This window comes from Gallus gallus, chromosome 2, assembly GCF_016699485.2.
Source record: "Gallus gallus isolate bGalGal1 chromosome 2, bGalGal1.mat.broiler.GRCg7b, whole genome shotgun sequence".
NCBI classification, from domain to species: domain Eukaryota; kingdom Metazoa; phylum Chordata; class Aves; order Galliformes; family Phasianidae; genus Gallus; species Gallus gallus.
Window position 1 is genome coordinate 146,728,494 of NC_052533.1, and position 26,023 is coordinate 146,754,516.

The window sequence follows — 26,023 nt, forward strand, 5'->3', positions numbered from 1 at the left end:
TGAACTAGGCCATTTTTTTTCCTTTCTGCTTTATTTGTGTGTGTCATACTGGCTTGCATGTGCATGTGTGGGCTGCCCTTACTCTCAACCCTGCCTGAAAGAAAGCAGTTCCTCTAATTTTCCGCTATACTTTGCCCGTCCTATTCTCCCACAGATCTCTTGACCATCTAGCTAAGATCAAACCTTAGCTCTGAAGTGCTACTTCATACCCATGGCCCTTGTATCACAGTGGCAGAGAAGAGAATCAAGGAAGAAGAGATGGGTTCCATCTCTTCCAGCTGTGATCCTTCTTTGCTTTAGCAGCTCCTGATCAGGGCCAGCCTCAGATAGTTCTGTGCTCAGAAGGTGTTTTTGAGGTCAAGAACCTGGAGAGCCTTCCCAACATTCCCCCTGGCCCCATGCCCACCTCTGGCGCAGTTGTAAGCTGCCTGTACATACGGAGGTGGGTCAGGTCTCTCTTCCTTTGCCTGCACTTTTCTCCTGTGTGTTCAACCACACACATTCTTTTTGATTCTGAGTATCTGCATGGGCAAATTGTCCCTTTCTCCAATAAATCCTTTTTCTCCCATGCCCACGGGGGTGTCTGCATCTTCTGAAGTCTCCTTTGCTGTCTGTTTGTCTCTGCAGGATTTGTTGTCTCCTGCTCCTGGCATGCCTGAGCATTTGGCTGAGATTTTGTATTGTTATTATTATTTTTCCCTTTGGTAGATATTTAGGTTTTCATTTACCTTCCCAGACTTCTCTCTTTTCCCAAGCAAGAGAAATACCAGCTCGCTTGGTATTTGCATATAATTCACATCTTCCAAACCAGGATCTCCCCTAGCCAAGGACAGTACATACTGTGTGTGCAGTTCTCATCATGAGAAATTCTTTTTTCTCTTTCTCTGTATTACACTCTTTACTGCTCTTTCTTCCTTTCTTTTTTCCTTTTTCTTTCTTCCTTTTTTTCATTCCTTTTTTCTTTGTTTTTTCTTTCCTTCCATTCTTTTCCTCCCTCCCGCCTTTCCTTCCTCCCTCCCGCCTTTCCTTCCTCCCTCCCTCCCTCCCTCCCTCCCTCCCTCCCTTCCTTCCTTCCTTCCTTCCTTCCTTCCTTCCTTCCTTCCTTCCTTCCTTCCTTCCTTCCTTCCTTCCTCCCTATTTATTTATTTATCTTTCCTTCTCATTCTCTTTCTCTCCCTTTCTCTATATCAAGCTATAGATCCCTTTCATTTATCTTTTTCTTTATCTAATCCATCATTTATTTATCTGCTTCTAATGTATTTATCTTGCATCTCTCCATATATATCTTGCAATCACTTATTTATCTCTGTCCTCAGCTGTCTGTCTTGCTGTACCTGTTATTTATGTATTCCTGTCTCTGTCAGCATTTATCCCTGTCGTTGTGTTTCTGTGTATTGTCTATCACTGTCACTATCATTTATCTATCTAATATCTATCTATATCTTATTTATCTTCTTCTCTCTTTCTTTTAGCCTCACTCCCTCTCCCTGTGCCTATCATAGCCACAGTATATTTATCTCACTTATCACTGTGATATCTTATTTCATGGTCTCTTTCTGTCCATTTATCTTTTTTTTCAGGGTCACTCCATTTTTTTTCTCTATTTCTCTGTCTCATACTCCCTAATTGTATTTCTAGCTGACGCTCTCATCTCATTTATCTTCCTCCTTCCTTTCTGACACTGAAGACTTTGGTTCCAAAATGCCATGAGCAAAAGGCACACTCATGAGACAGATATAATTTGAATGCATGCTCAGCCCACTTTGTGCTGAAAACCAAGGCAGGCTCCGTACTCCTACAATACAGGAGCCTTTCTTGAAGAGTTTCTTGCTTCCAAATTGAACTTCCCAGACAAAAGGCGGAAGACCCTTCACGAACAGCTCTCTAACAACCTAGGTCTTCCTTCTTTTACTCCCTCCGTTACAGCCATACAGTTTGTCTGTTTGTTGATGTCTGCCCGAAGAGATAATCATCCTCTTATAAAGTGCTATTAGTTTGCATCAAGCTAACTAATTAGTAACAGTCACCAGTCACTATTTTGGGGACCTCTCCATATGGTGCATCAATGGAATTCTTACGCAATCTGCTCTTTGAATAATACAACATATAAATAAGCCCATTGGTTCCTGGATGTAGTTTGCCCTGGAATCATCAGCTCTAGAACTGACTGATTGCAGATAGGCCAGACACCACTCTTAAGCTTGTAACTTGGATTCTTTGTTAGGATTTACTCCATAGCTCAGTTTTGGAAGCTCACTGCTCCATATTTGGAGATTGCCAGGCTTCTTCAAACCTGCTTCAGGCAGCTGCTGTGAGCAAGATCAATAAACTTTACTGACACTGAGCTAAAGGTCTGAGTTCAGGATCATACTACTGCAGCTTATGGTATGAACACATTATAATGCTCTGATTTATCCTAGTGTGCCCCCTAGCAACATTAAGATTACCATGGCTGTCATAATTATGCCCTATGTGCTTAGCTTTCAAAGCTTTTTAAAAGTCCCTGTGTTCCACTTGGTTTTTTAATCACCCTGTGTTGCTTGTACTCGCTGTGCTCACCCAGCACCCACCACTCCCAATTTCAGTTGGTAGAAAAATGAGTATGTCCTCAGTCCCATGGAATTCCTCTGCCATGTGCTGCCTCTGCCATAAAATAGAGTAGAGGTCTTTTGGTTACCCCAAAGATGTTGGCTCCATTGGAAAAATAAGGTGGTAAAAAATCTCAACATTTTTTGTCTGAGATGAGAGAAAGGGAAACATGCCTTTATTTCTCCTTTCCTGAGCTGAAACACTAGGTAAGTATCCTTCACTGCCACATCATTTTGCCCCTGCCCCAAAGTCAGTGTTTTCCATCCCCTGGAGAAATCAAGGCTTGTGTCATAATCTTCTTAAGGTTGCTGTTGCAGCCTGAAATCAACTGAGCAATAGATTCTTGTTAGAAGTGAATAAGATGTTTTGCTGAAGACAGTGTTGTGTGGATATGAGTGTCTGTGAGTCTTGTATGTTCCTCCTATGTGGCATGTTCACCTCATCCTCAGATAAAGGTTTTGCTCTCCTACTTAGGAGTATTCATAGCACTCCTTTTTGTCCTCTAGGCACACTGAGAAACACCAAATAATTATGTCTCACAAAGGCTTGGCATAATGATTGGAATATAAGCTTTCTGGAGAGTGAATCAGAAATTTATAACAAAATGCGATGTGTTAGACAATATCAAAGCTAATCCTGAAACTGTTCCTGGGAAAAGATCAACCTGAATAATTTGAGCAAATTAAAACAAACAAACAAAACAAGACATTTGAAATTGCTGATAATGCTGCATTTCAGCTATTTTCTGAATAAAAATATTTTCTGACGTGAGATCAATCTTATAGTTAAAATAAATACTGCTTCTCTGTAGGCTAGTATCTTATGTGTATGTGATGTTTACTATGTACTATACATATATATACACATGTAATATACACATATGATTTCTTTTTGAGATAATGTTATCAGTATAATAATATGTTTCAGTGTAGTTTGGAGTTTAGGCCGTGATTGAGTTGGAAAATTCTTAATGCAGAGGATTCTCTCAAAATGAGGAATCTTTTTTCCTCCCTGGCTTTAGATTTGCATTCAGTATACTGGGCTAAAAGGAAAAAATATATATATATATAAAACTGTTTTACTGCTATAGCCTCATTCTGAGAGGTCCCAGGGAACATGCTAGCATGGTGTGACTGCAGTAGGTGTACTGATGTGTAAACCAAAGCTAAGATGCAGTGCTGAGGATACTTGTCTGTCTCTCTAGTGCTGAATAAAGACATCACAGCCTGCAGGACCTCAACCATCACAGGTACACTGAAGCGCCCATCACTACAGGATGAAGAGAAATTGAAGCTCAATCATCAGAAGGGGTCATCAAACTTCAACAGTCTTCCAGCCAATGTGTCCAAGTTGCATCTTCAGGGCTCCCCACATTACCTGGGGGCCATCAACCTGAATGAGTTCAGCAATCACAGTCTCACTCTGAAGAAGGACAAGAATCAACCACCCAAGTCTATCTACATCTGTGACGGGGACATCTTCAAGAAGTTGGACTCAGAACTCTCCCGGGCACAAGAACAAACACTGGACACCAGCTATGTCATTCTGCCTACCAATACATCTACCTTGCGGGCCAAACCACCCAAGGATGAGAGCAAATACAGCATCAATATAGACCAGATGCCCCAGACACGGCTGATCCACCTCAGTATGGCTACCGACCCAGGATTTGTCGTCAAAAGTCCTCCACGGGAACCTGTGACCATGACTTGCAGTGAGGTGCAAGGTTCTCCCATGATACAACAGCAGCAGCAGCTGCCTCCACAGAATATCCCCAGCGAGTCACAGATTCCCAACAGCCTGTGTGACACAGGTGACTCAGGGAACTCAGGTGTGGTGTCCAAGAGTGAGACCGTCTCCACTCTCTCCATGAGCTCCTTGGAGGTGAGCATGGGGATTCCATTGCTGTTCCCAGCCCATGATGTTTCCTGCCCTCAATACTGGCCATGACAGATGTTTCAAGAGAGGATTGTTGGGCCAAATGTAGCCCACTGTGTAGTGCCAGAATTATATTACTGTGAGGAAACCCTATCAGGTGATACCATTTCATAATTTTGTTTTAAAAATCCCCCATTACTTCCACAGCTACAATGCTGTGGAATGCAATGCAAATTAAAATCAAAACTTTGGCGTGTCAAAAGCTGTTCATTTTAGAGCAAGGCACATGACATGCATTACCTTTTCTCTGTCTGTCCTCTTCTGTTTGCCATTTTGATGGCAGTTGTGACGAAAATAGGAAAATTCTCTTGATGGCAGATATAAAATATCATAGAATCATCACAGAATGACTTGGGTTGGAAGGAACCTCAAAGGTCATCTAGGTCCAACTCCTCTGCCATGGACAGAGTTGCCAACCACTAAATCAGGCCCTATATCAGGTTGTCGATGACCCCATCCAACATGGCATATCCTTAAGATATGACCCACAACTTTCTTCGCATCAAAAGGATGTCAGAGGTTTGGTAGAGGTGAAGCCCTTTCCTTATGACCTGTGATAACTCAGTATATATATTAGCAGTTCTTCCTTGTCTGTATGTCTCACACTGATGTCTGTCCTAGTTTTGGCATTTCTCAGCACCTGGCCCTTTTCTTGCCTATTATCAGAGAGCAAGTCTTGGCTGTTGCTCCCCAAAGTTCAGTCTTTACTGAGTGATGGTCAGAAGCTCTGCTAGATCTCTTGGCTGAGCCTTTTTATTTCCTTCCCATTCTATAGACCACCTGCAAGATCATAACTAGGACAGGGGTCTGAATTAGCCAGAATTCCATGTTCAGACTTCCTTGGGTTTCACTGTTTTTGTGAGTGATCCTTCTTATTGGCTGGTACTTCCATCAAGACGAGCCAGAGAAACACTTTAAAGGTAGAGGAACATGTAAAAAGAGAAGGAGCCTCTCTGATTCATCTACTGTGTAGTTCAGTCTGTGCGCATCAGTCCCTTACTAACCATCACCACCCTCTCTTTTTCCTTTGAATCCCCAGAGACGGAAATCACGGTATGCAGAACTAGATTTTGAGGTGAGTACATCAATTTTTGAATGTGTTTCTTGAAGGGTAGGGAGAGAAAGAGAAATGCAGCTTCATTTTCTTGCTGCCACCTTTGTTGGCATGCAGCCTTTGCCAAAGAAGTTGGAAAATGGTGGGCAGAAAGAGTTGCGCTAGCTGCTTAATAAGGCTTACCCTGTGCAGCTAAACAAATGGGTAAATTATACTGGCTCATGCTTAATTTATGGAGCCATTGCCTTTGTATGAACACTTGTAAATGAAGATCCCATGTCAGAGTGTGCAAGACTTGTAGCATCTCTCCTGCAAACACGCTAGTGGAAAAGTGCTACAGGTGGCTGCAGTGCACTCCTATTTGGGAAACACAAGTACATCCTTTGCTTGGTGACCTAAAATGCCTTGACTTCTGTGCCAAAGCTCTGTTGCATAACAGAAAGGCAGGTAATATGTCCACACTGTCACAAACCATGATCAAACCTGGGTTTTCACACCTATTAATGAACCTCACAGAATTTGTCTGGGAGAATCAAGGAATCATAAAATCATTTCAGTTGGAAGGGACACTTAAACTCCCCTGTAATGAACAGGAAGACCTACAACCAGATCAGGTTGCTCAGAGCCCAGTCCAGCCTGACGTTGAATGTCTCCAGAGATCTACCACCTCTCTGGGCAACATGTTCCAGTATTTCACTACCCTTATTATAAAAAATGGCAGAGCCATGTTTTCCTTTAAAATTTGATGCCTTATTCCAAAATGAAGTCACACTGAGGGCCCAGGAGGAGTTGACTTTAATGCTAGAATCACTTCAGAGCTCAAGACTGGGAGCTTGTTCTGAAATTGAGTTACAGTGGGTGCATGTGAGCTGATTCATTTGTGTGCTGATCCTAAATCATATCAGCTACTTTCTCCAATTATAGACCACTTGGCACAGCACAAGCAAGCAATCTTCACCATGCTCCTACACACAAAGGGAAGCCCTTATAGAAATATTTTCTTCATCTCCTGGTCAGTAGAAAGTAAAAGTAAAATACAGACAGACCAAGTTACAAAGAAAAAGAAATTATGAAGTAACTGCTGGTAGAACTTATGTAGTCTAAATCCTACATATTTAGATAAGCTCTGAACAGGTTTGCCAAGAAGGCATGCTCCCAACAGAGCAGGCATAGGGTCAGCAATCACTTAAGAAAGGTAACAGAACTTCCTGAGTCAAGCTGGTAGACCAGCGTACAAATTTTGCAACATAGACAGCTGGCATTTGCAATTCAGGACAACCATAAGTTCTAAAGCCAAACTTCTTCACTTTCTCCCACCATCTTATCCTGAAATTAAAAACAGTGTTTCATGGGGTCCTCAGAGAATTTTGGAGCTGCTTTAGGGAAGCTGGATTTAGTCTACAGTGAGATAGATCTAGGTTTTAATAACGTATGTAGCTTTGAGAGGAGGAAATGTTGGTTTTGTGCAGCTGGATAGACTTTGCTGATTTGTGGCCCTTGCATTTTCTTCAGAAAATCATGCACACAAGAAAACGTCACCAAGACATGTTCCAAGATCTGAATAGAAAACTTCAGCATGCAGAGAAGGAGAAGGAGTCTCCAACGACGGACAGCAAGGTTAGTCATACACCTCTAGAACCATCACCTCCTGGAGACACACTAGTGCCAGCAGGAGCATGGGAACATTTAGGAGCCCTTGCTGAATGCCTTACCTTGAGTTTTGTGTACATTACAACAAACACATGCACCACATTGGATATGGAGAGTCACAAAGGTACCACTAGATTATCTACAGATCATCATCCCAGATGGAAAAAAATATTTTCTCATGTCTGTTCATTATGTATGGAGTCTGTTCTCTTGTCTATGTCTGTTTCCCATGTTTGTGTCAGTTCTTTGCTGCTAGGCTTTGTAGGGATGGAGTAAGGAAGGCCAAGGCCCAACTGGAACTGAACTTGGGAAGGCGCTCAAAGAAGGATAAGAATGGCTTCTGTAGGTACATAAGCTGGGAATGGAAAGTCCAGGAGAATGTATCTCCCCCTAGTGATAAATGCAGGCAGGCTGATAACTACAGACAAGGAGAAGGCTGAGGTACTCAGCAACTTTTTGCCTCAGTCTTCCCTAGCAACTGCTTTACACACAGCCCTCAAGTTCAGAAGGTGGGAACTAGGGGAGCAATGCCCTTCCCACTGTAAACAAAGATCAGGTTCACAACTGTCTGAGGAAAGTGAATGTCCTTAAGTGTATGGGTACCCATGAGATGCACCCCAGAGTCCTGAAGTAATTGGTTGATGTAGTTGCCAAGCCACTCTCAGTGATATTTGATAAGTCATGGTGGTCAGGTGAAGTCCATGGTGACTGGAAAAAAGGCACTGTCACACCAATTTTTAAGAAGAGTAGAAAGGATGACCCAGGGAACTTCCAACCTGTCAGCCTTACTTCTGTGCAGGGGAAGATTGTGGAGCAGATCCTCCTGGAAGCTATGCTAAGGAACACGGAAGAGAGGGAGGTGATAAGGGATAACCAGCATGGCTTCACCAAGGACAATTCCTGCCTAATCAACCCTGTTGTTCTTTATGATGGTGTAACTGTGCCAGTGTACAAGGGAAGAGTGACTGATGTCACTGATGTGCCTTTGACACGGCTCTCCATAACATCCTTCTCTCCAGATTAGAAAGATATGCATCTGATGGGTGGACTGTTCGATGGATGAGAAACTGGTTGTGAGATCACACCCAGAGAGTGGTGTTCAATGGCTCAATGTCTGGATGGAGATCAGTGACAAGTGGTGTCCCTCCAGGGGTCAGTACTGGGACTGGTGCTGTTTAATATCTTCATCAGTGACACTGACAATGGGATTGAGAGCACCCTCAGCAAATTTGTGGATGACACCAAGATGTGGGGTGCAGTTGGCATGCCCGAGGGGTGGTTTTCTATACCGAGAGTCCTAGACAAGCTTGAGCAGTGGGCCTAGGAGAACCTAATGAGGTTCAACAAAGCCCTGTGCAAAGTCTTGCACCTGAGTCATGGCAACCCTGCTATCAGTACAAGCTGGGGGATGTAAGGATGGAGCACAGAATTGCTGAAAATGACCTTCACACTTCAAAAGAAGTGTGATCAGCAGGTTGAGGGAGATGATCCTGCTCCTCTACTCCACGCTGGTGAAAACTCACTTCGAGTTCTGTATCTGGATGTGGAGTCCTTGGTACAAGAGAGTTGTGGACCTATTGGAGCACATCCAGAGGAGGACCACAAAAATGATCCAAGAGATGGAACACCTTCCCTACAAGGATAGACTGAGAGAGCTGGGGCTGCTCAGCCTGGAGAAGGGAAGACTCCAGGAAGACCTGATAGAGGTCTTACAGTACCTAAAGGGGGGCTATAAGCAAGAGGGGAGCAGACCCTTTAGCATGGTCTGCTGTGAAAGGATAAGGGGAAATGGTTTCAAACTTAAGGAGGGGAGATTTAGACTGGATATAAGCAGTAAGTTTTTTATAATAAGGATGGTGAGGCACTGGAACAGGTTGCCCAGAGAGGTGGTGGACGCCCCATCCTTGGAGGCATACCAGGCTCTGAGCAACCTGATTTAGCTGTTGTTGTCCCTGTTGATTGCAGGGGAGTTGGACTTAGATGACCTTTAAGGATCTCTTTCAACTCAAATGATTCTATGATTCTTTGACTCCGGTTCAGGTCATCTCAGAGTGCTGCATTCATCCATAGCTAGGAACTGGAAATCAGAACAGTCTTGGGGCAATCTAGGTGAAAAGAGAAGAAGGAAAAAATGGGAATCATAGAATCATAGGGAATCTTGATATGGAAGATCCTCCCTGATATGGAAGGGGCCAGAAGTTCATTGAGTCCAATTTCTGGCTCCACATAGGGCCACCTGAAAATATCAAATCATATATCTGAGAGCTCTGTTGGGATAAAAGGAGTCTTCTTTTCCACCTGCAGGATCTGAGATAGAGTCCAAGGTGGGCACAGCTATTGAGAAAAGCCTTAGTGATGGGACTTAAGCTGTCACTGAGGCAGATGATTACATTATACAGGGCTTTTCTCAACAGGAGCAGTCTTCAGGGCAGGAAGTCTTTGAAGAATGCAGGCTGAAGGAAAGATTTTGCAGCTTTTCAGAGGGACTGGTACTAGAACAGATGTCAGCAGCCTGATAAGTTAGTGATACAGATAATAAAGATAAGGAAGGACAGTCTGATGTCACCTCCCTGATGTCTCAGCACATTAGGACTGCTAGGCAGGAGTCAAAAGGTTACAGGGAAGTATATTTGCTACAGCAAAAGGAAGAAAACAAGGATCAGAGTCAGGCTGGCAGTAAGAAATGAAATTTGGGTTCTGCTCTCTCTCAAAGAGAGGGGCAAGATGAGTTGTTAGAACATTATTGGTTATTTGCAAGCAAAGACAGATACAGGAGGCATAGACCTTCAGCACGGCCAAGAAGGCACTGGTGGGGCATATTTTGGTGGGATTTCTGTCACAGGACTAGAGTGCAGAATGACTGAGGAGGAGATTTATTCTGATTCTCTGTGGAAGTAGATAATTTTAGAGCCCTCGGGTTGCTCTGAGATCTCAATGTTGTGCTGAGCTCTGGAGGTGTGTTCCCAGCAAATCCTGCTTTTACTGTGCTTGGCAAGGTGTCATTATGGGCTGTCCAGTGTTATAGAATAGAAATAGTAAATCTAGCAGAGAGATTCAGACCAAAGAAGCCTACATTGCTCTAAAATCCCAAAGTATCTCCCTGAAATTTTTTATCTGTGCTTTTTTTCTATTTAGATATGCCTCATTTGTAAAAACCTGAAATGCCTAAATACCATGTAAAAGCTAATCTGTGGTATGCTTGCAGGAGGGTTTTATAGATTGAGATGTTTTGGGTATTTCAGAGATGCATCTGAATCTATCTAGAATTTAAGTTGCCAGAGTCAGCAACAAAGAGCTTTGAACTGCTGGAAAGCTGGGAAGGTGACCTTTGTATATTGACTTAGTCATATTCCTCGGATGTTATCTTGGAGGGGGAGCTTGCAAGGATCAGTATTTGTAAGTCAGTAGTGGGTATTGCTTTAGTAACAGTCAAGGCAGTACATAGGAAAATAAATATCTTTCTTCACTCCTTTTTCTGCTGTTTGCTGCTAGGTACTCCAACAGAAATCATGTGCCATCTTGAGCTTGCCCTAGGAAACCAAACTGATGATATTAAGGATTAAACCAGCAACAAAAGAAATGCTTTTGTTTTATGCGTGTCTAGGTTATAAAATGATGGAGCATTCCTTCTGGTGGAAGTGATAAAACTAATGTTAGCGTAAGTGTGGCTTTTGTTTTGTACTGAAAAGCACCATGGATTAGTCCTAGGCCTTTCCATAACACGTGTCTCCAAACACATTTCTGCACCAGCAGGAATCTCCTTGCCTTTTGAGCATGAACAAGGTCATAAGGATCCTAGAACACCCTTAAACCCTTTCACCCATAATAGCATGGAGCAGAAGAGACCTTTACTATCTCCAGGCTATCTGCCTGCATTGCTGTATCTTTGATTTCTCTTTTGAATAAGTAACCACAAAGTCAAGCTACCACATCTCGCTCCAGCCCTGGCAATTTTCCAGCCTATCCTGGCAGCATGTCCCATTGTCCTAAGTCCTTTCCAAGGCATGAAGCTTTTCCCTGTCTTCTTGCAATTCATCTCTCCTCCATCAGCTCCAAGGACTGATCGTTCCATTATATTAGACACATTTCAGCTTAATTATTACAATGGAAGAAAGCACCAGCAGAAGACTGGGAGTAAGAGGAACAACAAAACTTCTGTCTCTTTAGGAAGGGGGATAGAAAATTCAACCATCACAGGTGTTTACTGTCAAGAATTTCTCCAACTTCAGTTGTAAAACATGATTTTTAGCAGTTTTTCAGCAGAGATCTGAAGGTCTGTACTAGCGCATGTATTCTTCCACTCCAAGTACATTGACATGTTTAAGCTTTGGATAAGTGGCATGGCAGTGTACACTTCAAAGATAAAGAAGGCTGCCCTTTACCCAATATCCCAAAATAGTTACTGGCAGACCTGAGAACGTTATCAGGGCCTCCTACACATTTGAGCTGTTCAGTTTTTCAGCTTTACAACGTCAATTTCCGAAACGTATTACTGAGCTGACAATGACCCAAGTCCAATTAGAGACAGCCTTGACAAATGTCTCTGGGCTTGTTTCTCTTCATACAGACATGGAGGCAGGTGTAAGGAAGAATTCTGCTTTCCCCTCATCCAGCAGCCTACGAGCCTTTGCTTAGACCTCTCTGCTCCCTTATAGAGCAGAAGGGTGGAAGACCTCTTTTCCACAGTGAGGATGCAAAAAGGGATGCAGAAGGCTCTGCTCTTTTAGGTGAGGATGGGGAGACAACAGCCCCAGTGTCAGATACAGCTGACAGAGAAATGGCCTTACACCATCAAAGTGCCCCAAGGGATCCAACCCTAAACATGCTCTCCTTAGAATCATAGTTATAGAATCATAGAATCAGTAAGGTTGGAAAAAAAAACACCAAGATCATCTAGTCCAAATATTGACCCATCACCAGCACACCCACTAACCAAGTGCCTCAGTACCACAGCTCCATGTTTCTTGGACACCTCCAAGGACAGTGATTCCAACACCTCCCTGGAAAGTCTGTTCCAATGCATTACCACTCTTTCAGAGAATATTTTTTTTCTAATATCCAACCCGAACCTCTCCTGGTACAATTTAAAACCATTAAGTCTTGTCCTTATAAGAGAGATGATCTATTAGGAGAATGGGAATACTGCATGACCACCTTTAATGCATTTGGAGGAAATTTTGTGGCATCAGTGTTTGTAGCAGTTCGTTTTTCCACAAACCAAAGCATGCTGCTAATGTTAAACTAACTCTGACCCTCACTAACACAGAATAATATTCTTCTCTGGACAACATGCTTGCTTTTCCACGGGTTTTATTATTATCAGTTTAGTCCATGAAATCTATTCCATATAGCATGGACTTACATGTGAGTCTCAGCTTTAAAAATGCTCCCATTGGAATCAAGCTCAGCTATTCATAATTAAAATTACATTTTCCAGCAGGATCTCTGTTCAAAACATTCACGACTGCTCATCTACCTACATTCGTAGAATCATAGAATCATTAAGCTTGGTAAAGACCAGTAAGATAACCTAGTCCAGCCATCAACCCATTCAAGTCTAGACCACCATACTGCTGCAGTAGAATAAATAGATCTCATGCATTCATGTCATTATTAACTAATTAAGGATGTTGATGTCATTACCCACAGCTAACTTTTCAGTGAAAGGGAATGGTAATATCAAAATATTAGCAGACTGACATACAGCAAGATCTGATGACTAGAAGTTGAAAAGTCAGATGTTTGATGCTTTAATAGACCTCTGTATGACCTTATCACGGGCTACATCCAGTTTCATCTCTCCTGAAGTCTTCAAGTTTAAGTGAGGCAAGGAAGATGAGGGTTGCTGAAAAGACTCCTTTAGTCCTGTTAAGCTGTACTTTGGGATAGATTACCTCTGTCCCCATAAGGGACTTTGACTCAGGAACATCCTCCTCTCAGCTGACTTGCAGCCATCTTATGTATGGATGTTGCATAGCGTTGCTTTTCCAATTTAGCCTGTACCGAGCTGAGTACAGTGTGGACCCCAAGGAGACAATCAACTGTTGAAGCATGCAAGAGGCCTGAGTATTTATCCATTAGACAACTTATCTGCAGCCAGGAAGCATGGAGGGGACCAAAAGTTTGGAGGCAACGAAAGCAAGATTAGCATCACAGCAAAGCAGCCTCCTATGCCAGACATCCTAAGTGATTTAAATAGTTATAAGTACTCTCAGCATTTTGGATCCTTCACTTTTAACACTGAAATGAGTCTTAAAATTAGTTCTGAACAACAGTGCTGTTTAGAACCATTAGTGCTGGCGGGATGGGCACATCCTGTAGGATTGAAACTCAACCATCCTGAGTTCATCCAAGCCATGAGGATCACAGGTATCCCTTTGTAGCAGCACATTTTGCTGCTCAAATAGGTGCATGTTGAAGTGTTAGGTTGGTACTTACTGCTTGCTCCCATCACTTTGAGTTGTGCTTTAGTCACTTGATTGCTAAAAATGTAAATCCCCTTGCTGAGAACCTTGCTGCAAGTTTGTTTCTCAGTTTAAAAATCTACCCTTTACCTGGCAGTCTCTTGGCATTTTTTTCCCTTCTTTCCCATACATGTGTTTCCAATGGTCTATATTAATTCAGCTGAGAACCATCCACATTAAAGGAAGACAGTAGGTACTTTCAAACTGCTTTGTAGTAAATGGGAAAGATGTTCCTGCTCAGATCTGTATTGTCAGGGTAAAGCATCTTCTTCCTGTGAGTTAATTGCTAAAGAGATTCCTGCACTTGGATTGGACATCAGGAGGGGTCCCCGTGCTCTACAACTGCATGGCATGAAAGAAGAGGCTTTGTAGCCTCTAAGGTAAGCCAGGGCTTTGTTTCTTCTGTGTTTAATGCCAGCTTTGAAAATGATGGAAGTGCCACTCCTGCCTTCCCCCTTGGCAGGAGCCCTTTGATCCAGTTCCATTAGAGAAGTTTGAATCACATACATATTCCTCTCTCCTTCTCAGCATCTGGCTTTGCTTTTGTTTCAAACGGTAGATCTTTATTTGTGCAGAGGTCAGCAAAAGCCACGCTGAACAATGCTTGGCAAATTTCACTACCCTGCCTGTTCTTTCCTATTAGCTGCTCTCAGCAGCTAAAAAGCCTTTTGCTTTGGCTGTAACCCTGTCCTGGACTTCACATAAAGGCTCTGGACTCATTCTATAATGCAGCTCTCAGCCCAGCTCTGAAATCCAATCCCAACTCTCTGTTGGTCCTGGACCAACACTTGCTCCAAAACCAAGTAGAAAAATATATGCACTCTTTTTTTTTTTATGCCATTCTATGACATCTCCCTATTTCCTGCTCTACTAGTGTTTCTACTTTATTTTCCTCTTCACATTCTTAGCTTGCCCCTTCAGACACCTGCAGGATGTGCCCATCCCACCAGCACTTGCTTTGGCATCTAACAGAGTAGCGAGAAAAAAGGACTATTGATCAGCACTGTAGCTCATTGCTATTCGGAGCTGCGTGTCTCCCTGGCATGCTCTGCTGCTTAACACAATTAATTCCCTTGCTTGATGGCTACCTGCACTTTTTTTTTGTGCTGGCTCACAAGCTGGCAGCTCTGTTCCTGGATGGGAAAATACAGCTTCTCTCTATGGGAACCTCTTTGCATGGGCTGAGGTTCAGATGGTGGTGGTTGTGTCAAACATAGGCTTGTTCCTTAATGAGGAATCTGAAAATTGAGTGCCTATGTCCTTCTGCAAGAGAAGCCCTGATTATGGGTAGCGTGTCTCCCCTGTGACATGTGGTTAATACTCTGCATTTTTAAAAGCTTGTGTAATTGACAACTATTAAAAGACGAATTATAGTAACAATTATAGGGAGGAATGCTACATATAGTATAATAACTACTACAATAAATTTTGTTATGAAAGTTATGTCAGATTTTCTTTCATTCAGCCATAAACCATCTGTCACCTACCTTGTATCCCATGTACCAGCATACAGCAGTTCACCTCCTCCATCCAAAAACTATGTCTCAATATCTGGCACCCAAATTTCTTATTCCAAGTATCTTTTATGTTGACAGTCAATTTCTGCCTTGTCTTTTGTTGCAAACCAGGTATCAGCTATTCCAAAACCATTCGGTGCCCACCAGCAGATTGCAGCTCCTGGTTATTAGGACTGGTTAAGCAAAGGAATCATGCTTTTGGTGCTATTGGTACCTTCATGGCATCCCTGCATGCCCCTGTGAGGTGTGAAAGAGCCTTTTAATGATTTCAATGTTTCTGGGGAACACCCAGTTGCCCATGTTCACTAATGGCTTCCTCAGTGCAGAAATAGGATGATCTGTTAACTGGGTAGATTAGCAGTGAGAATAGCCTGGAGAATAGCCCATTCACGTTGGTGGGATCACTGGCTTTCTCTACGGCCTTCAAACAGGGAGCTCTTTATGAGTCTATGGAAGGAGCTCTTTAGGCTTTGAAATAGAGCTCTTAAGGCTCTGTTCATTATCTCCCTAGACTGGCTCAACACAACCCCTGTAGGTTAGACCATCTGAACTTCAGATGATACAGAAGCAGAATCCATACTCTGATACCCCAGTGAGTGCATATTTCAAGCTTTTTAATTGATTTCCATGAATTCAAATTAAAAACAGACATTACTGCTTCTTCTTCCCCAGATGTAATTCCAAATAAAGTGAGCCAGTTCCTCTTACTTTGCTTTTCTGTTAAATCAGCCACAACATAAACTATCATCTCTGGAGGTTTGTATTATAAGAAGAAGTAATTGCAACTACAACTTGTTTCAAACAAAGAAAGGAAAATTTATCATTCTGTAAGAAAAACAAGACAGCTTTCCCATTTTCTAATCACTTTTTATCGACACTCATCCAGAGATGGATTAGACAGCATGAGCCACATTACTCTTTCAGATTCCCTGCTATACACTCTGAATAACTTCATTCCAGTCCTGGAGTCATCAGTGTCATGGGGAGAGACCATTTGGGTCATGAAATATCCTTCAAGTTGACACTAGAGGCGATGAACACAGCGTGGAAGTAGTTGGTTCTAGGGGAGTTATCTCGGAGTGCTCTGTAGAAAGCACTGAGTTCCTTTCATTCAGGGTAGCCATAAAATTTGGGTATTAAAAATAAATAAATAAATAGAAAGGCAATGAAAAAGGAAACAAAGAAAGAAAGAAAGAAAAAAAAGAGGAAATACGGCTTAAAAGCTTGCACATTTCATTGTGTTAAAGACTCATTTGCCCCATATGTCAGATTTTATGCCATCTTGGGCACTCTCTCCCTTCCCAACCCCTCATTCAAAGCACTGCATTCTGCCATCCTGGCACCAGCGAGGAACTGATAAACATTTTTCCCCTCCTCAGTGCCCAGAAACTCCTGGGCTATGTCAAGCTAGAGTAATGGTTCTGTCTCACTGAGTTACTGGCAGAACAGGCTCTGTTGCTTTCAACTCCTGTCTCAGCCCATTCCTGGCTGTCACCAAGGCACCGAGCCCTGGCCCAGCACCAGTGCCTTTTACAGACAGATTATCCAACCGCCTCTTTCATTTTTGTTCTTTTCTGTGCATAGCTCAGTTTTCCCCCTATCCACTAGGGCTGCTAATACCCCCCAGCATGGCTGGAGGACAGTGCCACCTGAAGCATGATCCCAGAGGCATTTCTGTATATGACTGGGATGCAATAAAAAACACTTCCATATGAAGGGAAAGAAAGAAAATGAGCTTTTCTGGGAGCCTGGTAATGATTCCCAGAGTGTCTCATGCCAAGAGGGAAAGACTTTCCTTAGTCTGCCAGCATACTTGCCAGAGCTCAGGCTGGCTGACGGCACTTAACCTGCTTAGTTCATAGAATCATAGAATCATTAATGTTGGAAAAGGCCTCTAAGATCATCTAGTCCAACTATACTGCCCACTAAACCATGTCCCTCAGTGGCACATCTCCATGTTTCTTGAGCTCCTCCAGGAACAGTGACCCCACCACTTCACTGGGTAGCCTGTTCCAGTGCCTGACCTGAATCTGAGTTTTCAGATAAGATGTTTTTCCTAATATCCAACCTGAATCTCCTCTGGCACATCTTGAGGCCATTTCCTCTTGTCCTATCTCATCCTACTTCTTACAAATGCAGTCTTTCTGTACTGATGCAGGGACATGGCCACATATGCTACTCTAGGGGATGCTGGTGCATGGTAGGACTTGATGATCCTTATGGATCCCTTCCAACTGGAGAGATTCTATGATTTTATGGTAGTGGATAGCTGATACATCCCACCTTCATTATGAGAAAAGTCTCATTCATTTACGAGAAGTGAGAAGCTAAAAGCAAGTCTCCCCTCCCTATCTGGTGATCTCCTGAGATTCCACTTCATTTTCTTGCCTTAAGTTGACTTTGAAATCAATAAACTCATCATCACTAGACAGTCCATTGCACTGATAAACCAGATAGGAACAACAGACCCAAGGACAGTCTGGCCCTGTGTCCTCTCCTTAGCAGAGTCAAAGTGACTTGGGAAAATTAAAGAACAGGGAAGTCATATAATGCAGCCTCAAAAAGTCAGCCCCATCTTCCAGTGATTTGTGCTGAAAGACCACGAGAAGCAGAATGCTGTCACTTCATTAAATCATTCAGGTTGGAAAGACCTCTAAGATCAAGTCCAACAGCTCTTTTGTTGGAAGAGATGATCACTACCATCAGTAGTCTGCTCCTATCATCAATAATGCCACTGAGTGTCATATACCTCTAGCAGGTCCATCTTTCAAGGCTGAAAAGCCTTAAGCCTCTACAACTGTTCCTCCTACAGAATATACTCCATAGCTTTGTTTATGGCTACCCTCTTCAATTTTCTGCACTGTGTCTTTTTTTTTGGTGGGGAGGAAGGTCTGTTGGGAAGCCCATGGAGTGCCTATGACATATTCAAGGTGCTGAGTGAAGTTGTGCACTGTCACAATTATGTTTCCTCTTTCACTCTCTTTTCTTTTCCTAATGATTTCCATGATTAATCCTTTCTTAACAATTACCAAGGTTTAATGCTTATTTTATCACTACTGAGTCATTATTGCAACCCATATATCTTACTCCTCAGTGACATATCCAATCATAAATCATCGCTGTCAATCTGAACTCATAAGTTATTCATTTTTTCCCTATTTCAGTTCCATATATGGATTTACAGCTGCTCTGACTTTGCAGCTCATCCATTACAAAGGCTCTGAGTTTTACTAACCACGTTCAGTGCATATGATGAGATCTGGGTGCATCTTCACACTGTGAAGGAGAGGCTAAAGGTCAGGAGCATGGCAGCCATAGGGACTCTTGAAACAGTCTGGTTGGGAATAGAAGGACCTGATGCTGAAGGTGGATGTAAAAATGCCATCAAAGAAAGGTTTTCATTTGAGAGAAAAGGTGGAATTATTTATGAACTTTAGCATATGATCATTTGTGTTGCTCTCTTTTAAATAACAGAGTAGTGGACATCAGTAAATGTGTGGCACTGAAACAGTTGTGGGAGAAAAAGTATTTTTCATTCAGAAGAGCAACTGTGGCAAAGGTTTTTATTCCTCGTCTTTTGGAAAACTTACAGTTTCATTTCAGTTTTTGCTCTATTTGTGCTTTTGTCTTTATGTGCACCACCTCACTGCATCTTTTCATGGCAGACTAACGGTCTGCAGAAACACCACAGGTAAAAATTTCATGTCAGGAAGCCTTGAACGTGTCTCATTATAACACTCACTGAGATGAGGTTTTTCAGGTTTTACTAACAGTAATTCTTACATGAGTTTGAAAATAAATAATGGAATTAGTCTACAATTGTATCATCTTTTCTGTCATATTGCTAGTAATCAGCATTGTACTATGTCATGGAATAAAGTAAGAATAACACAGGGTATAAGAGAACCTGTGTGTCATAGGAGTTAGTACAAACCACAGCTGCAGAATTTAAAAACTGACATATTTTGCATTCTTCTGAACAATAATTTTCCTAAATCTGATTAAAAAAAACAACCTCTCTTTCAAAGGTCTTTTAAAAAGTTATATTTTCTCCCTTTGCATTAAAACAATGATCATTTCAGAATGCTTTCCCATCCCATTGGAGAGAGGACCAACTTTACTTCGTTCATACATTTGTTTCTTTGGCCACCAAATGACTTCTCCCAGAGCCTTATCCCTTATAGAATCACAGAATCTTTAAGGTTGGAAAGAGCACTAAGATCATCAAGCCCAACCATCAACCCCTCCATACTATGTCCACTGAACTATGTATGTCCCCAAGTGCCACATCTCCTTATTTCTTGAAAACCTCCAGGGATGGTGATTCCACCACCTCCCAGGGCAGCCTGTTCCAATGCCTGAACACTCATTCAGAGAAGATCCCTGCCGGGATGCAGGAACAACTCCAAACAAACCTTATATAATGGGTGAAAGTTTGGAAAAGGAGAAATTGTGGCTTGAGTGAAGTGATGAAAGACAACCCTGTTGGGATGAAGATACGGTGTCTTTCTCATCGTCATTGCAAATCACAGGCCAGCTAAAGGCTCTTAGGAAGGAACAAATTCAGAATCCAAGTCAGGTGGATTAGTGTGTATCAGATGGGCATTTAGGTTTCAAATGGAGCATCACTCATCTCTGAAGCATCCTACAGTGCAATCATAGTCTATGTGTGGCTTTATCTCCTCTCATTAATATATTCTGGTGACATTATCGTCCTGGACTGCACGTGATCTCTGCACGTTTCCTCATCTTCTTCCCAGACTTCTTCCCTCCTTGTCACTCCGATGCAGCTGCCTTTCCTCCCACCCTTTCTGCCAGTCTCGACTTTCTTGTTGGCAGATGGCTCAAAAGAGCTCTGTTCTCCTACCACGTGTAGTGAAGCATTTTCTCACCCAGCGTTGGAGTGTTTTGTGGGGATAATTAATTGTGAAAACCATCACTCTTGGTGGAAGGCGCCAGTTTAGTGTAATGGCTCATTTAAAATCGTCGCATGAACTCCCCTTCAAGAGTTCAACCCAGTTTACAGAGTCTTACCTTGGTGCAAACCAGCAGAAACATTGAAAGGCATTCCCAGGACTGATATCCATGGTGGAGCACAAGCAGAGGAGGGGACTAATAGCAGTCAATAAAACCTTGAAGGCTTTGTGTAGAGCTGATGGAAATGCTTTCAGCCTCAGAGTTGACATTACAGCTCATCTAACAGCATGAGTTCGCTGGCAAAGTAGCCAGTATACTGCAGTTCCATTGCCCATAAATAGCTGTGCTACGTAATAAATGTCTTCTCATCTACATAAAATACGGTCAATGCACATTCAAAGAGACCTCAACATAATCTGCATTTTCACATGGGGATTTCCTGTAGAAATAGAAAATGATGTTAAATTCTTAAAATTGTTTTCAGTTTTCTAGTGGAGTTGTGAATGGCAAAAGCCTTGGCTGAAAGCTGAAGTATCTAGGTACTGTGTTAGAGATAGCAAAGGAAAAAAGCTTAGATTTTCTTCCTGAAAATAGACACCAAGTGAAATTTTCATTGAAATCCCACATTATCTTGGATGAGAAAGATTTACTTTGGTATAAGAGTAAGGAAGGTGAAAAAATGACATTTGTTGCATCTAACCTTTATCTAATCTTTATCTCTTATTTTTTTCTTTTTTTTACACTTTCTTCCTCTCGCAGCAAGAAAAACAGCAGACACCAAACAAGAGACCCTGGGAAGGAATCAGGAAAGTCCAGTCCCCGCCGTCATGGGTTAAAAAGGACATCGAACCTGTGGCACAATCTCCCCTAGAACTAAAAACTGTAGAGTGGGAGAAAACAGGGGCCACCATCCCTCTGGTGGGACAAGACATTATTGACCTTCAGACGGAGGTCTGAGCGGAAAGAGAAGAAAGGGACTTTTTTTTTCCAGAAAACAAATGAAACAAACAAACAAAACCACGTTTTAAAGAAATGATTAAATTAAATCGGAACCGAGTGAGAGAAGTGTTTGGTTTCTTTTGAAACCTTTGGTAAGACGGAGTAACTTTTGTATTGTTCTCAGCAGAGTGGGGAAATATTGCTTTATAGAGTATAGTAGATGTAGGTTCAGGACAACACGCTTTGCCAGGTAGGACTGGAGAAGAAGTGAGCCTGGAAGAGAGTGAGGAGGAGGCAGAGGGTGGGGAGGAGCTGTTGGGGAAGAGCCCTATTGAGATGCTTTGGGGAAGAGCCCTGTCGAGATGCTTTGGGGCCACTGCCATACGCCGGGACCCTTCCTGCTGTGCCACGGAGAGCTGCAGAAGGACACCCAGAAGCCACCACCAAGAGCCAAGAAGATGGAGGTTGTCTGGGGAGCACAGGAGGTGACGTCGCCAGGAGCCTCACCAGGATGCGTTGTGGCTGTAGGTCCTGGAAGAGACACAACCTATGGCATCCCTTGCCGGTCCTCATTTCCCACCTCTCCCTCATCGTCTCATCTGAGAAGGAAGGAGCTGGGATGTGTCAAGCAGTGCCTGAGGAGACGCTCCCACTTCTTCATGCTACCCCATGATCTGGTGTCCTGGCGTCTCTGCAGCATGTCCCTAAGGGGGCCGGGGGGAAGTAGTGGTGGAGAGTCACATCACCTATGGTTTAGGGGGAGAGGTAAGGTGGGGCTTTCTCCTCTCAGCCCTCCATGGTGGAGCTCCTGTGCACCCTAAGGAATGGGACAAGCACTGGAGAAAGGAACCACCTCCAAAATCTGCTCGCCCCATCTCCAGGGAAAGGGTTGAAGGTGTTAGAAAAACAGACCAACAAGAAGAATGTAGATCATTTCATTGACTGTTACATAGATAAACTCAGCACGGGCCTTGCAAAGGTCTGCTTGGCCTCATCCTTTTTTTTTTTTTTTTTTTTTTTTTTTTTCTGTTACTTTTCCTTGCTTTTGGACTCAGATTTGTTCCAAGCTGCCCCTCCCTGGAAGGCAGAGAGAGAAAGAGGGAAAGACAGATCCACCAATGTACCTGGAGATATTTGGTATACAGAGATGTTGCCTTAGGACATTGAGACAAACTGACAACACGAATAACGTCCACTTGGAAACAAACAAACAAACAAAAAATCTATTTTTTTCCTTCTTCTTTTCTTTTCTTCAATAAAAAGAGAACTTGAAACCCGAGACCTTTCTTTTCTTTGGCTCTTGTCGTTTCGAATGCCTTTCTGTGCCGTACGAATACACAGGCATGGGGTGAGGATGCCACCTACTGAAGGTGGAAGGCAAGTTGCTCTGTGGAAAGTTTGGGATGGTGGGAACGCACAGCCCCATCGCTGCTCACTTGCAATACCTCACTTTGCTTCATTCATTTTCAGCTGTGGTTATATTCCCCTCATTGGCTCTTCTCCCTCCCCAATGCCCAGAGCCAACGGGCAGGTTTATATTCCTACAAGAACAGAAAGGTGGAGCTGGTCAGTAGAGTGGGACATTTTTCCTCATAAAATGCTGTCTTTTTATTTCAACATTTAAAAAAATAGCAATTTTTTTCATTAGATGTTTCTCAATGTTATTTACAAAAAAGAAAAAAAAAGTTCTCTACATTTCACCCCCAAAAGTGTTGTGCAATATTTTTATCCTTAAAAAATAAACCATCGACATCTCATGCAGACTTTTATTTCTTTTCTTCTTTTCCTATCATTTTCAACAGTGTGACCCTTATGGGTCCCTTCCAGCTTGGGATATTCTATGATTCTATGACATTTGGAACAACTCTCCCAGCTTTGGAGACGTGTGGTGCCAAACTTCTGCTTGTGAGTGGCCATATTGTTCCAGAGAGCAGTAGAACTTGATCAGGGTCTGTGTTGTTACTGCAAGTTTGAGTGTCTTCTTTTTTTATTATTTAACATTTTTAGGAAAAATGAATGAATACAAGAGGTGAACCAATCACTGACCCCAGTTTTGCTTCTCTCATGGAGAGACATTGCTTGACATGCGAACGTCTCTGCTTCCTCGTTCCACTGGGCCATGTGGGTTACTGGTCTTTAAGGACAGTGGCATCTACCTTGCCATTAAGTGTGTGATATACTGGATGAATGGAAAGAAAAACTTAAAAAAAAAAACACAAATCCAAACATTTTAAAAATAAGGAGAATTATTACTTATAAAAACTGTGATATTATCGTCCAATTTTAGATTATTCTATGAAACAGGAAAGCACAAAGGCCTCCCTCAGATGCCGGGTTGTATGATATTGTAATTATTATAGTTACACATAATGAATTTTAGCATACAGATATCTTTATACTGTGTTTTAAATCTTTTCTCTCTTTTTTTTTTCTTTCTCCCCTCACATGCCCAACCAAACCTCCCCTCTTCTCCCCAGACCTTTCCCACTCACCCATTCACTCCAACCAATTTGCAGGACATTAACGGTGTTATGTAATTACAGAGATAAATGATTGTTTAATAACTGTTGATATTCGACTTTCTCTGCTCAATTCTTCCAGTTAATTCTGTTTTCCCTCGCCCTGCCCTGCCCCATACCATGCCTTCCCCTCCCTCCTATGTTTGTCAGGTTTTTTTTTTCTGTACAGTTTTCAGAGCACAAAATGAATGTGTCTTATTTCTAATAAAATAGGTGTAAACTCTAGCGATGTCTGCTTTTTAAAAGCGCCCCACATGTGGTTTGCATCACGATCTGGTGCTGGGAAACACCTCTCCTGGACCTGCAAGCTGCTGCACTGGAAGAGCCATAGTCTAGGACCAAACTTCACCCTCTAGGGTCCATTCTTTGCCTTTAGCCTGTAGCTTCTTGGCACTCTAAAATCACCTTCCATCATCATGCATATTTCCAAGGCATGAAGACTTCTCTTTTCTGTACACCCCAGTCTGCTTTTCCATGAATATCCCTAAAAGAAGCCTTGCTGCCCTCTTCCCAGTGTATGTCAAAAGAGGCTGAAATGTAATACATTAGGCAGGATTATTCTCTGAGCAACCTGATCTAGCTGTAGGTGTCCCTGTTCATTGCAGGGGAGTTGGACTAGGTGACCTTTAAGGGTCCCTTGCAACTTAAACAATTCTATGAGTCTATGAATGGCAGAAGGCAGCAATGCTGGATTACAGTTTCCGTTGGGTCCAGGGAGATGCTGATGCTCCACTGCCCACACAGTGCAAAGCCAACCCCAGTTTCACCCCGATGTCCCTTCCACCTCCATCACCTCCAGGAGCATGGCTCAGTGCACAAAGTAGTTGAGCAAATCACTCCTGAAAGACAACAATTAATGAGTTGAGCTAGAGATATTAAATTCCTTGGCATTCACCCCTGAATGGCTGAAATTCTCCAGCAGGAACGTATTTCCTTGACTCTGCTCCATCACCTGGAGGTTTACAGGTATAGGCTATAGGAATAGTCCTTTTAGGTTTATGGATAGGTCTGCAGGAGGCTTGAGGGTCTGCCAAATTTGATCCTAAATTGCTGCTCTCCAGGACTTTGGCCCAGAGCCATCACAGCTCAGCATGTCCCCAGAAATAATGACTACTCTTGATCTCACTGGAACTAATTGGACCTCAGACCAATTCTCTGTGATGCATCCCTGCTGTGACACCTGCAAGTAGAAGCAGATGACAGCACACTGTGCTTGGCATAAGCCATCTCAACAATTGGTGTGTTCAGTCAAAATAAGATAGGAGGCTGTGGCCAGACAGGCTAAAACCTTTTAGCTTACACCAGCCCATGAGGGAGACCTGTTGTTATTACTGTCCCTGTTCATTGTAGGGGAGTTTAACTAGATAACCTTTAAAGGTCCATTCCAACTCAAACAGTTCTGTGATTCTATGATGCTTTTACTGCCATATGGAAATCTTTCATGGTATCTCTCCAAGTGGAGGAGCTCATCCTCCTCCTTAGAGGCCCATTGTGAGATATCCTGAAATGTCTGAAATGTTTGCAGAGGTGTAGGTCTGCCTTGAGAGAATTATCCTAATCCCCAATCTCCTGAGCCATGATCCAGCCCTTCTTCATCAGCAGCATATATGTCCTAGGTCTTCTCCATCCTTCCTGCCAGGAGTGTTCCTAGCCCTACATTTCCCATATCGTCATCATATAAAGTTAGCAGGCAGATTAGGGAAATACTAACCAACAGACACACTGCAAGTTGAGGGGCTGGGAGGACAGGTGAACCCAAACTGGGATCTCAGACCCAAAACTTGGGATCCCAGCCCCGGAGGTGGGTCAGGAAGTGCTGCTGTTTCTCATCAAGGAGACATGGAAAAAAGAAGCATGTATCTTTGCAGTGCTCATGGAATTGTAATTAACAGCAATGCAGTAATTAACAGAAGACGGAGGAGATCAGTGTGTGTAGGTGGTTTTCTTTTACACTATAGTTATGAAGAGGTAAGGCTGCAAGGGAAAGCCACAGCATAATGTAGTCTCTTGAGAGCCTTGCAAATTGTCTTATTACCCCATGATCCTGTCTTGCAGTCTAAAGCCATGGGGCAAACAAAGAATGCCTGTATCTACACCTCTGCACTGATTTATCTCTATTCTGTGGCTGAAGGGATTGCTTGGGCTCACTGTGCTGCTAACTGAGCATCTGAGATAAGATGAGTTTGAGCCTGATTATATGCTCCTGAGCTGCTGTTGTGATCTAAACAGAGAAGAAAAGAAAGAAGATGAATAGCTTTGTTTGTTTTTTTTTGTTTTTCTTATTTTCAAATTCCAAGATGAAGTAAGTGCCTCTCCAGGGATATGTCTGCCTTGTGGATTTCGTACAAATAGAAAACATCTTCAAAGCAGCTTTCAACAGCCTTCTGAGTAAGGAGTCCTCACGGAACCCATGTGGATGACCTCTCCTGGTGCTTG

General features: G+C 42.7%; 1 protein-coding gene across 5 annotated transcripts in view; it reads left to right on the forward strand.

Annotated features, from left to right (window-relative positions):
- ADGRB1 (adhesion G protein-coupled receptor B1) overlaps positions 1-22,825 on the forward strand; it is an 86,986-nt gene extending 64,161 nt beyond the window's left edge. For all 5 annotated transcript variants that reach the window (XM_040695023.2, XM_040695024.2, XM_040695033.2 and 2 more), the window contains 4 exons: positions 3,794-4,473; positions 5,567-5,602; positions 7,094-7,198; positions 20,889-22,825. In XM_040695023.2, coding sequence (XP_040550957.1) covers positions 3,794-4,473; positions 5,567-5,602; positions 7,094-7,198; positions 20,889-21,086 — 1,019 coding nt within the window. In that variant the 3' untranslated portion in view covers positions 21,087-22,825. The remainder of the gene's footprint in view (positions 1-3,793; positions 4,474-5,566; positions 5,603-7,093; positions 7,199-20,888) is intronic.
- The last annotated feature ends 3,198 nt before the right edge of the window (positions 22,826-26,023 follow it).